Source organism: Semicossyphus pulcher, unplaced genomic scaffold (genome assembly GCF_022749685.1).
Source record: "Semicossyphus pulcher isolate SPU_LCO1_2020_fin unplaced genomic scaffold, fSemPul1.0.p SCAF_2, whole genome shotgun sequence".
In the NCBI taxonomy this organism is placed as follows: Eukaryota; Metazoa; Chordata; class Actinopteri; order Labriformes; family Labridae; genus Semicossyphus; species Semicossyphus pulcher.
The window spans coordinates 15484629-15500577 of NW_027211693.1; the positions used below are offsets into that span (position 1 = coordinate 15484629).

Here is a 15949-nt window from a genome sequence, read left to right on the forward strand (position 1 = left end):
TTACAGGTGAGTAGCCACTAAAGCTAACTCAAGGATAATGAGTCGATCTTCACAGAGCTGGGAGAAATGGCGAGAGACACGAAGAGAAATGAGACGTCCTATAAGGTTGACATTTATCACGCCCGTCCCAAAAACACCTTCCACCCTCGTCTTCTGCGGCGGGAGATGCAGCGCTATGCAATTAAAACATACCAGGGGGGATGAAAAACTCGCCTCTCCTTCTTCCTGCATCTATCGGCCGAGTTATGCATACCGCTGCAATCCATTCCAGCAGCACGTCCAGTCTGTTTGTGGGACCGGCGATAACAAAGGCCTTTGTGGCCGAGCAGAGGGCAGGCGACAGGCTGTAATTGGGAGGCTGAACCCTCGTTCATTCCAGCAGGATGCCACATGTGTTAGCCAATCCCTTTCTCTTTAGCTTGTTTGTTTCTTAGCTTCATTCAGATCTCATGTAAATGTGCTCGCAGATAGGAAACAAGCACACACGCCTGCTACTCGCACTGCTTTTCAATCTATTATGCTCTCACACATGTTGCATAAAAGTTGTCATAAGTCTGACTTTCAGTGCCACGTCTTTGTAAAGCAGAATAATTGCAGGAGTTCTTGTGACAGAGGCTGAGAGATATATGAAAGTGACCTTTGCCACGGCTGCCATGTCGGAGAGCAGCGTGTATCAGCGGTGGCCCTGGAAATTTCAAACTGAATAACTACCATCTGACAAGGCTGAAGGGATGATGCCACCGTCCTTGACCCATCTAGCAGGGATGGGCTTCCGATATGAATTGACCTCACGCACACACACATGCATGTTTGGTTTGTTTCTGCCGGGGTCTCTTGTACCACCATCCTTTGGCAGCGATGCTCGGGGTCAGGCTACACGGCTGTTCGTGCATTACAGAGGTGCAAAAAGCTGAAGGAATTCAAATCCATGAATGCCGGAGCTGTTTGTGCCTCTAGAGAAATCTTTACACGGAAGCTAAAGCTCCTTATCACTTTGGTAAACCGGCAGAGTTTACTGAAATACACGACTATCTCCTTATTCAATTACATCCACATTCATTGTCATTCCAGCTCTCTGTAGAGCACAGCCAGATGAAATCAGAGATCAGGACAAGCGGCGAGACATACTCATATGTTGCTCTGTCCTGTGCCTCTACATAGAAAAAGCCCGTTTTGAATACAAAGCAGGGTATGAAACAGAAGTGTTATCTCTGCTGTTTTGATCCCAGAATGAATGTGCTGAGCGCTCTGCTATGAGATTTAATAACACATCCAGGCATGTGCTTCAAGCTCATGAAGAGCGCTGATCAGCGTGTGTGAAATAACACCAACAAGTGTGGAGATTAGACGAGTCGTGCTTTGATTCATTACATCTTATTGAATGACTGACGCAGTCTTCTACTCTGCAGACTCATTCATATCCAGTGCTTCGTATTATGCACAGAGGCTTCTTCTGTGTGTGCGTGTTTGCATACGTGAGCCCGAGTGTGTGATGAAATCAGATGCAGCAAGGGGGTAATGGCTTTTACTCTTCATTAATGCTGCTTGTTTTTGAGTGACTGCCTCAGATTTCCCAAGGTGAACCATTCTTATCACCGCAGCATCCCACTAGAGACGGCAACTCAAAGCCGGAGTGATTAATATGTACCCGCCGTTTTAAAAGGATAGCTCTGATTAATTGTCTTTTAAGGTACAATGCTGCCTATTGGCTGTTTGTTTTGATAAACGCTGCATCATTTGAATAAAATATTTTCTTCATTTTCCGGAGACGCGGCTCCAGATTTTGTAACATCCAGTTTGGGGCTGTGAGGAGCAGATAAGATTATCGTTGGTCCATTGACAGCCTTCCTGTTGTTTCTCTAACAGATTGTTGCCTGGAAGCTGATGACCTGAAACTTGACTGAAACAATAAATCATTAAAAAGCCTACCTGCGCTTGTCATAGTAATAAATCAAACATCCGAGATATCATCTGTCGCACCCTTTCCATGTGTTTTAAGTATGGCTCATGAGTGTGTAATTCTGCCCACTTTATCATAGCCCGTGTCAAATGCATGGTGTGCTTTCTCAGGATGCATGCTTAGAGTCAGAAGAGGAGGCAGGGAGTTGTGATCGGGGGAGATATGGGGGTGGATTGTTTGTAGCAGGTGCTAATGACTAAACAAACAATGACGAATAATACAACTACAGAAAAATAGGACTCTATTAACCCGGTTATGTAACTGCAATGCACTTTAGTAAAGTATAATGCAAGCACAATTCATTCCATACTTTTGGACCAAGCAGATGCATATAAAAGATAACAAACACAAACACAGTGGATGTTAAGCAAAAACGATTATAGAACTGATAGTTGAATAATTTATGGTAAATTGGATTAATCAAATCTTACCATGTAAACAGCAGCACAAAACTCCTGCTAGCTGTAGCGAACGTTAGCCTGACGCACACAGCACATAACAGAAGTAGCTTCCTTTCAGCTAAAGATGCTAACTTACAGTGTTTATGCAGCTCGTTCAAACACTTCTTTTTCTTCTTCTTCACCGTCCTCGTCCTTTTCTTTATCCTCTATGTTGGCATCACAATGTTCTCCACATTAGCAATTAGCTTTGCCATTGCTTGAAAAAGCAGTCTGTGATCGTCATCACCAACATCAACCACTCTCCCTTGTTTCTTAAGGCCTTTTCCCACTGGTCAAAAAACCCCACTAACACCGCTAACACCCGGCTTTTTGGCTTAATGGGAAAGGCTGCAATCAGCATTCTGAACCGGGTCAAATTACTCTGCAGTAGACCCGGGTAATTATCGCCTCGGCTCCAATCGGAATTGATGGGAACACCAAACCCGTGTCGACACGCTAATCTCCGCCTCTTCTCCGGCCCGATGCTATGCTCCGTCGGTGACTTCTGCGACTCCTTGTCATCTGAGCTACACATTCCAAGTCTCCGTCCGAGCAGCGCTCGAACATCGTTCCAAATTTGTCGGCGCCGAGTTTGATAAACAAACTGAATGAGTAATAGATACAATAGTGACCTAACCACTGTAACATCTTCACTGGCCTCCATGCTGCTTACCAAAGAGTATAATGTAAGTTCCTTGTGCCTACTATTGTTTACTAACCCTGTTTCTGATGCGTTTGTGACGTTAGACGGTGACGCAGCAGAAAAGAGACTGAAAGGAGTGTACTTCACTGGCAATGGGAAAAGAGATAATCAGCATTTATTAGCGGGTCTTCCCGGGTTGGAAAAACCTGTGTCAGCGTGCGAACTTTGGTGGGAAAGGGGTATTATAGATAACATAAGTCAAGCAGTCCATAATCACCTTACTGTCTTCAACACTGAGCACCTGTAGTAACTTCTAGTCTAGAATAACATTTATGTTGTCCCACACATTCAGTCACTTGCAACGATACAAACCCGCTAATTAAATCACACAGCAGCAAAGGACTACGTTCATGTCACTGGAACCTCATTAAATAAATACAAAATAAATATTGTTTTCTTATAAATATGAATATAAGCTAGTTTGACGTTTCAATAAATATATTTTTTATTCTATAACAAAATGACTGGAGGGAGGCGGAGCTTATGGGAGCTTAAGACCTGCTAGCCAGCCCCCCAGTTACAATGAATGTATTCTTATGTGGTTAAAGTGTTTGCTCGCCAGAACAGAAAGGGAAACAAATACAATGTGTGTAAAACCCACTGACTAAAAGAGTGGATGCAAGAAGAAATAATTCCCTCTCTAAATGTAGCCGGGGACTAGCAGGACTGAGCTATGTGCTCCTGTGGGTCCTGTCCTCTTAAACAATTCCCACACATTTTCTATTCCCAACAGTGGATGTGTTTTGTTCTGCACTACTGCATGTAGCTGACTCATTGTGAGCATTGTGCCCGTTTGTTCTGAATGTGAAGCCATCGACTCCTCGCTGCATCCGAGCAGTTTAACGAGACAGCGGCGGATCGTCTCTGAGGATTCATTTGCTAAAAGAGATTGAAATGTGGTCAAATGCATACTGAGGGCAGTTGCTGCTTCAACTTGCGCGGTGAGTTAAGTGGCACTTCTCCGAACCCCATTTGGAGTTGCTCTTGATCAAAGGCATGGCACTCAGCCCCCATGAGTGTACGGGGGCATGAACCAACCAGCACAATGGAGAAATCCAAGGGCCATTAATTCTACCCAATTTACCTTTCGTTTGGGTTTCATTTGGCTCCTCTATAAATTCAGAGGCAGCCAGCAAGAGCAAATGAAAGAATCCTTGTTAGGCGATCATTACTCTGCTAATTGCTTTAGGAATGTGCCGTGCACTTAAAGTCAAGGTCAGGGGGAGGGCGCCAAGACGTGGGGAGCTCTAATTTGAATGCTCTATTGGAGGAGGGGCTGCCATTTTGGCGCAGAGTGTGGGCTTCGGTCGAGGGAGTTAAGAGGTCAGAGATGAAAGAAATAGTGTAATTATGCTGGTAACTACCAACATTAGAGTCCCTTTGATTGAAGATAGCAGTGGTGGAGAGGCTGTAAATGCAGGATTCAGAGACGGGGCATTGTGCAGCCAGCCGGCAGTCGTGCTTCCTCCGGTATAATAGAAAGGTCAAGGGTATTATATCATGTTTTATGCTCCTGGAGCTTAAATCATGCTCGCTCACTCTCACCGCTATCTTGATCTCTTTGTCACAGTCATCAAGCATGGCACAACTTTGCATTTTCACACGCATCAATTCTCATCTTTTCACTCTTGTTTGGTTTTTACATTCTATATTCTAAGAAAAGCAGACTCATCAATCCCCTCCTCCCTTTTTTTCTCTGCCCTTGCCTGTGGGAGGACAGGCGTTGGTCATGTGTGTGATTGTAACCCTGCCCGCTCCTGTCTGTGTCCTCCCGCAGAGAGACGCCGGAATCGAGCTGGACAGACGTCTGGACGACCGGGGCTTCTGCTGCCAGAACTGCCGCCGCGGTTATCGCTACTGCCGCCGCTACCACGAGCCCCTGGGCGGCTTCAACCCCTGGCCGTACTACTACCAAGGTGGCCGCGTCATCTGTCAGATTGTCATGCCGTGCAACTGGTGGATCGCCCGCATGCTGGGGAGGGTCTGAGGAGGTTTTTAAACTGTTTATGTGATCGTAGGTGCAGATCCTCCTTCTGCAGCAGCAAAGCAGTCCTCGCACACAGTCATTATCCAATCCGAAGGTTGGCCCATTGAGTTTTAGTCATTCTAATCAGTCGAAGCGTTTTTGATTCTTTCTTAAAAGGCATTGGTTGTTAACAGCTGTCTAATTTTCTTTGCTTATCTACCCACTTAGAATCCTTGCTATTTGATCCTGTTGAATGGGAGCAATTTAGTTTGGAAGAAGTCACCGGAAACGAATCTGCTTTGAAAAGTACTTCACTGCTATCTGTCCTTACTTTGTCAGGCGTTTAGTTTTTACTTTATTAGTTTAAAAATACTTACTTTACTAAAACTGTTATGCATGAAAATGTACATAGAGTGTATCAATATATATAGACGCATAAATGGTGGATAAAAATAGTCCCCATACTCACCTAATGATCTCCAAAAAATGACACAATTAACTTTTTTCAGTCGTGCAGCACTTCTTAGATACACACAAAAACAATGTTAGAAATACTGTAAAGCCAAAATAATACATGTTAAGATTATGGGCATTAAATGAAATATATGCAACATATATAAATTAGGATTTAAGAAGGAAAAGAAACCAAAAAGTAAATAGCTGCGAGGAAGAAGAAGTCTCCAGGGGTCCTCGACTGGCTCTGTGTAGCATCATCTTTAGCATCATGTTATACTTTGGTGGTACAGTATGATTAAAGATGCACAGACCTCTTTGTGTTGTACTTCCTGTTCTGTTATCCTCCATTGTTTTCTCTCTTGTTGCAATCCACAAACTTTGCTTTAAATAGTGCGACTGTTCAAACAGCTTCCTCCTTCGCCGAGGCCATTTTAATCTGTAACACCACATCTCAATCTGTCGAGCTGAAACAAGTCGTCTGCGACTCGCAGATCAGCGAGCGAGATAGGCGTTTGTAATTGATGTTCTGTCATCGCAATAACAAGGTGCAGAAATGCCCAAGAGTATTCCCACTATGTTAAACAGCGAGAAACGTAGCACTCGTGCTCGTCATAGTTTGCTTTGAAGCCCTTCTGTATGTTTTTGTCTCTTTCCTGATTTTTTTTTTCCAATTAAAAATTTCATTGTGTGAATAATCTCTGTTCATATGAAACAATGTGATTTCCTTGAAAGACACTTAACGCCCCGGGGTGTTTGTGTGAAAGCTGGTGTGGGTGTGTGGGTTTGAATCTGACTCATGCGATCCATACAGTAGACAGCGCTCCTTCTCTTCTCTCCATCAGTCCCGACGCTCATTAGCAGAAACATTTAGCGTCAATTTAAAAGATTTCTGAGGAGAAAGAGGAGACATTTATGCTTTTTATTGTTTCTATTCCATAACCTGAGACTCTCTTGTGTATCAAATGCATAATAAAGCATTGTTTCGCCTGCTAAGTAAATCTTGATGTTGACTCATGCTGGCTCTGTGGTAATAATGTCAGCGATATCAATAATATTTGGCAGCAAAATGGATTTTTTGTGGGAAAAAAAGCAGCCGAAACACATTACTGTATGTAAATGTTTTATGGATATGCTCATAAATAGAGTTCAGACTGCAATCACATTGTTATTTTTAAATCAATAATGTCAATCGCCCAAAGCAACATGTCAAGTAAAAAGTAGTGGCATGAGTTAACAAATGCAATAATTGCAAACATACTTCAAATAAACTGACAAGGGTACCGCGAAGCCCCCCGAGGCGTCTCTGAAAAGTTCATAAAATCATTTTTATATAATTCATTTCTCACTATATCCCGCTTATCACATCAAATAAGTGGAGTGTTTATTAAAACGGATGCTTTCAGGGATGCTGGGGTTGTTGCTGCCGAGCTTTTACACTCACAATGTTGGGAAATAGTGCAAAGTGTTATTTTTTCGTAAGATGCTGTTTGTTGTCTATCCGGCGAGGACTCTGAGGACTCTTTTGTGTAGTCGTGAGAGTAAATTGCCATGGAAGCCCTGAGAGTCGTTCTGAATGGGATGGCTCACCCTGACTGGAGAGGCTGATACAGATATTACAGCTGGCTCCCTGAGAGATCCTCGTGTCTACTGGGACGAAATATTCACCATGAAGGTCAGACGTTTTAATAACGAATAACCATCGTGGAGGAGACGCAGGAAAGATGCTGGATGATGTTCGAGTTGCACCTTTATGATCACCATCCAGTTGTTGCTTGCTAAAAGAGGACGCCTAGGCATCCAAAACACAAATCTCCAGAGGTCATTGAAAGCCTCACGAGGAAACCAGTTGCATCTCATCGACAGCAAAAACAAAATCAACAGCATTTGAAGCTGTTCCTTCTTAAATATACAGTGTCTCATGATGCAAATAAGATGTTGAGTAAATGAATGCGGCTAACTTAATGAGATATTCAGTGACTGCATTTAAAGACCAATGCAAATATGTGAAGAGGACAGGAAAACAAGATAGTGTGAGAAGGATGTTTCTGCTCTTAAAATGCAAAAACCTGAACTACTTGAAATCAGATGATCTTTGATTATCAGCGCGGAGGGTTTTAATGCTGCTAATCTGCATTCCCACCGTGTATGATGTGGTTCAATACTGTCTATATGAGATACGAGGCAGTGAATCCGGAATGAAAAGATGTGTCTGCACAATAGTTCTCATGCATTTTACACTCTGTCTAGGAAAAAATAATCCCCCTCCAGCACTTGTTTATCTCTGCTCTGATGAAGAGAGGAAATCAGATCCGCTCCTCCGCAGGAGAAACCGAGCGTCTACCAGGTGAGTGCAGTTCAAAGGATTGGGCCTACCTGGCCTGAGGAACGGCCACTATCACCGAGCCTCACTTGTGAATTAATTCCTTTTGTTACTTATCAAAAAAATACGGAGGTGGAGGCGGGGGGGGGGCTTCACTCCCAGCTGCTTATTTTCATTTCAAATAATCGCTCCTTCATTTAGATCCATGAGTTGCTATTCTGGGGCGGAGGAGGGTGAAAACCAATGTATGAGGAGTGTCTGTATTTAGATGAGTAACCTGGAGGAATACTTGTCTCCCATCCAGGCTGGAGGACACGTGTATTACCAGTGCCATCTTGTGGAGAGAGAGGTGTACTGCGGCAGATTAAACCCACACATTATATTGTCCCCTATTTTTCCCCCGCTCATTTTAAACCCTGCTACACCTGCTGCTCTTAAATACTTCTATGAGCAAACCCTCAAATGTTAAAGTCTATTTAAATGTAACCTTGGCTGCAGGTTGAGGCTGCACTCATCAACTCCTTCCCCCTGTAATGTTGCAGCCAGTCTGGTGACCTGATGGTTAAATAAGCTCTCCCTGTACTGTTCCTGCCACAGGCTGCAGGCACAATAATGTCAGTCGTCATCCTTCAACTGCTCCCACTGTGAGAGGCAGCATGGCACAGCAGTAAACACTCGCGCTGTGTCAGTGGCTGCAGGCGACACAGAAATAGTCCTCCTCTCCCCGGACCCCGGCTCTCGCTCCATCTTCAGGGGTCTCTGACTCACTAAAGCAAAAGGAGTAGCAGAGACAAAGCAGCTGCTGGTAGCCTTTCATTATTTTAGTAATCCATAACAACCTCCGCTTACCATATGGCAGGATCGATGGACCGCTGAACAGAGAGGCAAAGTGTTTGTTTGGGTGTAATCGAGGGGTGTTTGTTGTTGAGTGTGGAGCTCGTGCGATAATTTGAGCATCCGTTTAAACTGTTTCCCCGTCAAGAAAAGACTCAGGAAGAGGTTTGCAGGAGTGAAGGCTACAGTCGTGGCTGTCGCCGAACCTCTGGCCTTGTTTTTCTTCCTGTGTGTGTGTGTGTGTGTGTGTGTGTGTTTACCCTATGGCAAGATTGGACTGTGTGGTCCACAGCTGTGCATGTGGGTGTAGACAGAGCTAGGCACAGTAGGCAATCCCTGCTGCCAGACAGCTTCCTCAACACCACCAACACCCACCCTCCTCCTCCTCCTTTCTGACCCTGAACACACACAAACACACACAGTCAATCCAAGCCAATACCCCCCCCCCCCAACACACACACACACACACACACACACACACACACACTCCGCTCCTCACATCAACATAACACATGCTCTGACAGAATAAAATCCAAGTAACCCTTCCTCTCGCCAACCACAGCCTCAACACACACACACGCACACACACACACTTCACTCTGCAAGCTGTGGTGACAGACTCGGCTGTCTTCAGCTCTGGGCATGTCACACGCTAATGTATTCATCCACCCACAGCAACTGGAGAAGCAGTGCTCTTAAGTACAGTCCAATCAGTCTGTGGCCCGCTAATGGCTCACATCCAGTTTTCTACAGTCGCTTTTTTTTTTCTCTTTTCTCTTCAAATGCCATGTGGTCGAACGTCCCTCAAAGCTGCACAACGACTTTGAGTTTCCGAGGCACAAATACTTAATTTTCATTATCTCGACAGCAGAAATTAATTGACTTAGTAACCCCCCCCCCCTCCTCCTTGCGAGCTATTTGTTTCCAAGTTTAATTTTGTTTTCTGTGACATTTTTTCCCTACGCCTCACATGATTCAAAAACAATTTTTCTTGCAACAAAACGACAAACAAAAGAGGATGTTCGGTGAAGAAGATTTTGTTTTTAATTAGTACGTTGACTTTTTTCTTAAAAATCTATTCTATATTCAGCGTAAGGGAGGCAAAAGACAACCCAAGAGAACAGAAGAAGCAACAAAACATGAGCAGTGGACATACCTCGACATCTCACACACAGCAGTGCTTTAAGGGGAACACAGAGGGGCAGATACAGAGTATATACAACACAAATAAAGGAGGAAAAACCCCACTTTAAGACTTTCAATGCAAAAGTAACCCAGTGTAATTATTGATTGTCTAATGCTTGCATGTACTTTAACAGTAAGTATACATTCAGAGTGTCTTTGCAGACCCAGAGCACTTTGGCTGACGTGAGGTTGTAAAGCAGCGTTTAACTCCTGTCCTTAGGTGCCAGCGCGGATGGAGGTCAGTGTGTCTGAATGTCCTCACTCTGCAGCTACAGTCCGCCAGGAAAATACAACCAATTTAGCTGTGATACCTCTCAGGATCAATATGGCTTCATCCCCGGCAGGACCGAGGGGCCGATCGGATGGCTGGCCTGAGAGGTCCTTAACAAAGTGGGACGGCAAATAAAGAAGGCACAGAGTCCACTGACCCGAGGAGAGGAAGGAGAGGAGGGAAGGGAAGAGGAGACGAGGGTAGAAACTGGTACGCCTTTGTACCGAGGAAAGATGAGATATGATTTCAAAGACATACTGATTGATACATTTGATACTTTATGCAGTAGACAGAACATTATATTTTGAATGCATAGTCCCGACTGCTTTACTGTTGCAAAAGGTAAAGAGGTATGTCTGCTGAAAAGAGGGAACTAAAGCACATTCAGTACATGTTTAAATCAGACACGCAACAGGGGATATCTACAATAAGAGAATATAAGAGGAATAATGATGCTGCACTTGAGCCCAACACTCAGAAGCTGATTATTATGAATGCTATACAAATGAAAAACGTTGGTCCAAAAAAAAAAAAAAAAGAAGAAACTACCAAATAAGCTTCCTGGTATTCATATTCTTTGTATTTTCCCTCATGTTTACACATGTAAATAGAAGACAAATGTGCCTTTTTTATACAGAATTTAGAAATTCACAAAATAAATAAATTCGCTATGGCCTTAAAATTGAATCTCAATTGTATATTATATGTATACATTTATATATATAATTCCATTTCATATAAACAGGAGCTAAACCGTGCAGCCTCTAAACAGAGGCTGATAAAATCTGTCTTATCCTGTATATTCTCTCTCTCTCTCCATTTGTGCCTCCCTATCTCTGTGTGCCTCCGGTCTGCAGCTCTACACAAACAGTTTTCATGTTGGACTGTCCTTGGTGGATAGAAAAATGCCCATTTCCATAGTAACACAGTGTTTTAAGGCCAGGACTAATAGAGAGTGAATGCATACCTTTTTTTTTGTTTATATGAAAATAGATGAGTAATAAGTTCTGCGAGTCTGAAAAGCCATTTAGTCCAGTTTTCATCGTCTCCCCAGAAGTTTCAAAGAAACAGTCTCGAGCTGTTTGAACTTCCCGTAAGGCACTCTTCAATTAAACTCTGAGATGTGTTTTTTGGACACCTTTATGTGGTTTGAAAGATAAACACACACCCTCTGCACGCGCTCAGAAGTCTGATTTCATTGCACCCGTTTGGCATTCAGTCCCCGGTTTTGTTTTGTTGCATTTTCCTCCTAAAACATTCAAGTCCAACAAGATGAAAAGGTAAGAAAATGACTAACTGGCACGTTTGGTAGACAGGGATCCCTGGTTTATCCGATGGCTGTTCTCCTGGAGCGGGAGCTTGTTTTATGTGTGAGGTTTGTTGTGTTTGTGTGTCTGCGTGTGTGTTCGGGTAAATGTCTGAATCCCAAATCTGAAAAGTGACATCTTAGAAAAGCTAAACACTCCCTTGATTTTTTAAAATTAGGCACATGGTCACAACATATGTGAGTAAACAATAAATCCTGAGGCTGAACTGACCAACCTTTAAGAGCTGCAACATCCCTCACTCTGATCACTGTGGTGGTGAAATAAAAAATGGAGTCTGTGGTCAAAACTGGATTCAATGGTTGTTTTTTGGTTCAGCTTGTGTTGAAGAGTCCTGCGGCTCTAAGCCTCTGCAGGCTCTGTCTTTATCTGGATAAAGTTTGCAGGCAATTGGACCGACAGCGGCAGCTCCTGCAGGCCTTTGATTCCCTGCTCGGGCTGCAGGGACATCTCCCCACGCACCTCCAGCTCCTCCACGGGGGTCAGGCCCTCACTGGGGCTGCTCTGGGAGGAATGTCCATTTATTATAGTTTCGCTCAAAGCCTCCTGGCCCTGGCTCTGACTGGTATCAATAATCACAGTCCTGTACTGCAGCTCGGCCTCCCCTACCTCCATCTCTTCTCTGTCGAACGCCAGTGATGGATCACCGTTCACCATGGTCTGGAAGTAGCCGGGGTCCAGCAGCTCCTCTTTGACCTGCAGCCCCGAGAGGTCGCCCGATTTGAGCACGGTGGCAATTACGGTGCCGGGCTGCTGTGCCACCATGGTCTGCCCGCAGGTTGTGTTAATGGTGACCAGGCGGGGGAGGTTGGAAGCTGTGGAGCTAATGACTCCAGGAGGGGAAGTACAAGAGGAGGAGGAGGTGGTGGAGGAGCCCAGACCGGTGACCAGGAGCTGCTGAGGGAGGCCGTCCTGCAGGCTGTTAACTCCGCCTGTTAGCGAGGCCGTCTGGATGGTGAGCACGTCTTTACCGCCCGCTGTGGTTGAGGGCATGGTGTGGAGGATGACTCGAGGAGGGGAGGAGTGGCTGGAGTCCCCGTTGGGCAGAACGGTGGTGAGGGGAACGGACTGAAGAGAGCCGGGGGATGTGAGGACCATCGGGAGTGATGTCGGAGCAGAGATGGATCTGAGAAGACAAAACGAGCTAAATATGAACTCGTCTTTGACACAAGCATGATTGAATATTCAGTTTGTATCTTTGCAAATATAGACAGAGATTATTCTTTCATGGAACCCTATTGAGAAAGCTACCCAGCGCACAGCTAGGATCTTAAACAGCAGCACTAATGCTGCATTAATATAACAACCGAAGACAATGTTTAACAGCTTACAAGAAGGCAACATGACTGATTATATATTGATTATACAGGCAGGAGTTCACCTCTCTGACAACAACAACACACTCCAGCTTTACGGAGGTAGAAAGCACTGTAGTGCTAAGTGCATTATAGGACACAGGCGTTACTGTGTCCACACCTCCACATCAAAGCAAACAGTTTATCTCCGTTTCTTATTGAAGCTGACTTTTCATTTAAAGGCTCAAAGATGGAGTTGAACTCCCTCGCAGGTAGCAGCCGTTAATAAAAGATTGAGCAGGTTATATTACGTTAGTTTCAAGGACGTTTCTGCACGCATTTGTAAGTGTAAGAAATATCGAGAGCTGAAGGTGTTCCCAGATTTGGGACCACCAAATAAATGAGCTCCAGATCTTAAAAGTAATCTGAAAAGATTTGTGCAACTGAAGCGTCCTGAGGATTTGAGCTGAAAGACGATACATTGAAATTTGGCAGTTACAGAAACATAACAACCTTTTATTTTACTGGCATTATTTTCTCTATAGATAAAGAAATTACACACACAAACACTTTAAAGACATTTTGGGTCAGATACAGATCTTCTCATCTCACTCTCTGCATGACGGCGAATAAGCAAATGGTTTCAAAGAGTTGTGACCAAGCTGGATAAACTATGTATTAGGGACACTGTTTTTTAAACTATCTCAATCACAACTTTGGGCTTTCTGTGCTGCAATTCTGTGTTGCTTATTCTCCAAGACCAGCGCAGATATCAACACAAGCAGAAAAACGCTAATATCATCCTGACTGATTCATCACTCTGGATTGAGCGATCATAAAAAGTCCGATCAGGTTTTTCTCGCTCCCACTGTGCTGCATTCAAATAAAATGAAACTATTCTTCATTTAGCAGACCGTCCGTCTCAAAACACCTCTGTGGATGTGGATTTCTTTCCTTTCCAATCTCCTACCTCATAACTTGAGCCGCATCTTGGATCCCGGACCCCTGCAGCATGTGCACAGACTGCAGGAGGTGCTCAACGTGTCCGCTGTTGACTTCCTGGTACAGAAAATCATCGTTCGGCTCCTTCTTCATCGGCTTCATCGAGACGTGGTGTTGACCGTGAGCCCTGCCGTGACCTTTGGATGCTCCGCGGACAATGGAGCGGCCGTTGGTGGATCTCTGGGTCCCGTAGCCGGCGTTGACGTCGGGTCCTGTGTCCTCATCTTCGATCACGACCAGATCAGCCGGCATCTCTTTAAACTGATAGACAAGCCGCTGCCCCTCCACTTTCGCCAGGATGCCTCTCTGATAGTAATATCTAGAGGAGGAAGTACATTGTAGACATTAGCATTCTTCTTATTTAACATGTCATTTTTATGTTATTATTAATTCATAGGGTGATTAAGATGAAAAAGCATTTGTGCTCACCTGAGAGCTCGTCCCATGGTCTCGTAGTTCATGTCAGGCTTGTTCTTGTGTTTGCCCCACAGCTTTGAGACGGCTTTCGAGTCCACCAGCTTGAAGATGCCTTTCTCCCGCTGTGTCCACTTGATGTATTTGGGACAGGTGTTCTTGTCCTGCAGTAAGGCCAGAAGGAACTCCCACAGGTAGATTGTGTTGCCTGCAAATTGGAGGGGAAAAAAATCAAGCTATGTTTTTAGCATTACAGCTCATTAGAAATTCATGGTGGGGCCTTAAAGCTGCGCTACAGACATCTATAATTAATTTAGAGTTTTCCTTTACTTTGCTATATAGTAGCTATGGGGTTACAAGAGAAGACTCTTTTCTTATCACCATTTTTAACTAGTGTGTGTGTGCACCATGGAAAGGAATTAATTATAGCGAGCCGGGGAGTAGATTACTCTCTTTGTGATTTGCTTTGACCAGAAGTGGTTAAAAACAGCAACACTCCCAGAAGTAACTTGAATCCCAGACAGCCTGACAGAGTGATGTATATGTGTGCAGCTGAACCTGCTGTCCCCAGCCCCCTCCTCGTCGTGTCACACTGTACGGTGCAACGAGGGCTCTCATTGAGCAGCACTCGTCTGTTTCTATCGGTAGAGCATCAATGTGCCCTCCAGCCTGCAATCACTTCTGTTTCCCTGTGAAACACGGCACGCTGAGATCCCCTCATCCATTAACTCGCCCAGATTCAACCCCGCCGGACCGCAGGGGTTGAGGAGTGCTGTTTGCACACTCCACAGGAGGAAACAGAGCGTACACAAGAGGAGGGGAGACCTTGATTTTTATTGGCTCATTACAGAGAAGCGGACTAGTTAGTGAGGCTTACCTTTGCCCTCTTTGCTCTTCTTCCTGAGTGGCAGGTTAGGGGTGGTGATGGGGGAGCAGGGACGCACCACCCGCGGCTTCCGCACTGTGATTCAAATTGAGGGGTAGTGCGTTATAAAAGGTTAGAGGTCACAGTAAAATCATCCAATTACCTACAACACTGAAATTTTAGAGATAATTCACCGAGGACAACAGTGTTACCTTTGGTCTTTTTCTGCGGTTTTAGGGGAAACTTTTGGGGGATCTCATCCATGGATGAAGTGTCCTCATCTAGGGACATGTCAAGGGTGCCGTTATCCATCTGGTCTAGCCTCAGAGGGACGTATGTTACATCTGACTCCAGCAGAGCACCGTAGGCGTGAACTATACATATACAAGAGGTACAGAGACAAAGAGAAACCATGAAGGATGTGTGTCATGCTTAAAGTAAGATCAAACTTGAGTTGTTTGTCACCAATTTTGAAGTCCTAGATTATGCAAAATAACTCACTCATGCGCTTTTCGTCCAAGATGTTGTTTGGAGACTCCATGTTGAGAAGAGCTGTGGCAGCCTCGTTCGTCTCCATGCTGTCCTCTGGGCCCGAGACTGTTGTTTCTGTCCACAAGACGACAACAAATACATTCATATCCTTGTGGGGAACGGTGTCGTATGTTCTTGTATTGGGTGCTTCTCCGGGCAGGATGTCTGGCATAACTAGAAGGTGTCTTTTTATGTTGGCTCGCATGGGTTTGTAGGTAACAATCATGGTTCCTTACTGAGGCAAGGTAGGGAATCATAGTAAATAGTGCTCTTTGGCAGGTAAAGTAAAAGAGACATTTCTTGTAAACATTTCTAATATAGACTTGTGTTTTGTTTGTGCTACAAAATGAACACAACTTTCTTTAAACCACTAGTAGGGTCA

At 44.5% G+C, this 15949-nt stretch overlaps 2 protein-coding genes across 7 annotated transcripts in view; one reads left to right on the top strand and one right to left on the bottom strand.

Annotated features, from left to right (window-relative positions):
- The window catches only part of tnmd (tenomodulin), a 53126-nt gene extending 46451 nt beyond the window's left edge, over nucleotides 1-6675 (top strand). The window contains exon 7 of one of the 2 annotated variants that reach the window (XM_069669941.1): nucleotides 4881-6675. In XM_069669941.1, the coding sequence (XP_069526042.1) occupies nucleotides 4881-5090 (210 nt within the window). In that variant the 3' untranslated portion in view covers nucleotides 5091-6675. The remainder of the gene's footprint in view (nucleotides 1-4880) is intronic. The other variant, XM_069669940.1, reaches the window with a different exon arrangement.
- Nucleotides 6676-10400: 3725 nt separating this feature from the next.
- Nucleotides 10401-15949, bottom strand: part of elf1 (E74-like ETS transcription factor 1) — a 36777-nt gene continuing 31228 nt past the window's right edge. For all 5 annotated transcript variants that reach the window (XM_069669800.1, XM_069669802.1, XM_069669798.1 and 2 more), the window contains 6 exons: nucleotides 15538-15642; nucleotides 15249-15410; nucleotides 15049-15132; nucleotides 14187-14379; nucleotides 13726-14076; nucleotides 10401-12586 (listed from right to left, as the gene is read on the bottom strand). In XM_069669800.1, coding sequence (XP_069525901.1) covers nucleotides 11803-12586; nucleotides 13726-14076; nucleotides 14187-14379; nucleotides 15049-15132; nucleotides 15249-15410; nucleotides 15538-15642 — 1679 coding nt within the window. In that variant the 3' untranslated portion in view covers nucleotides 10401-11802. The remainder of the gene's footprint in view (nucleotides 12587-13725; nucleotides 14077-14186; nucleotides 14380-15048; nucleotides 15133-15248; nucleotides 15411-15537; nucleotides 15643-15949) is intronic.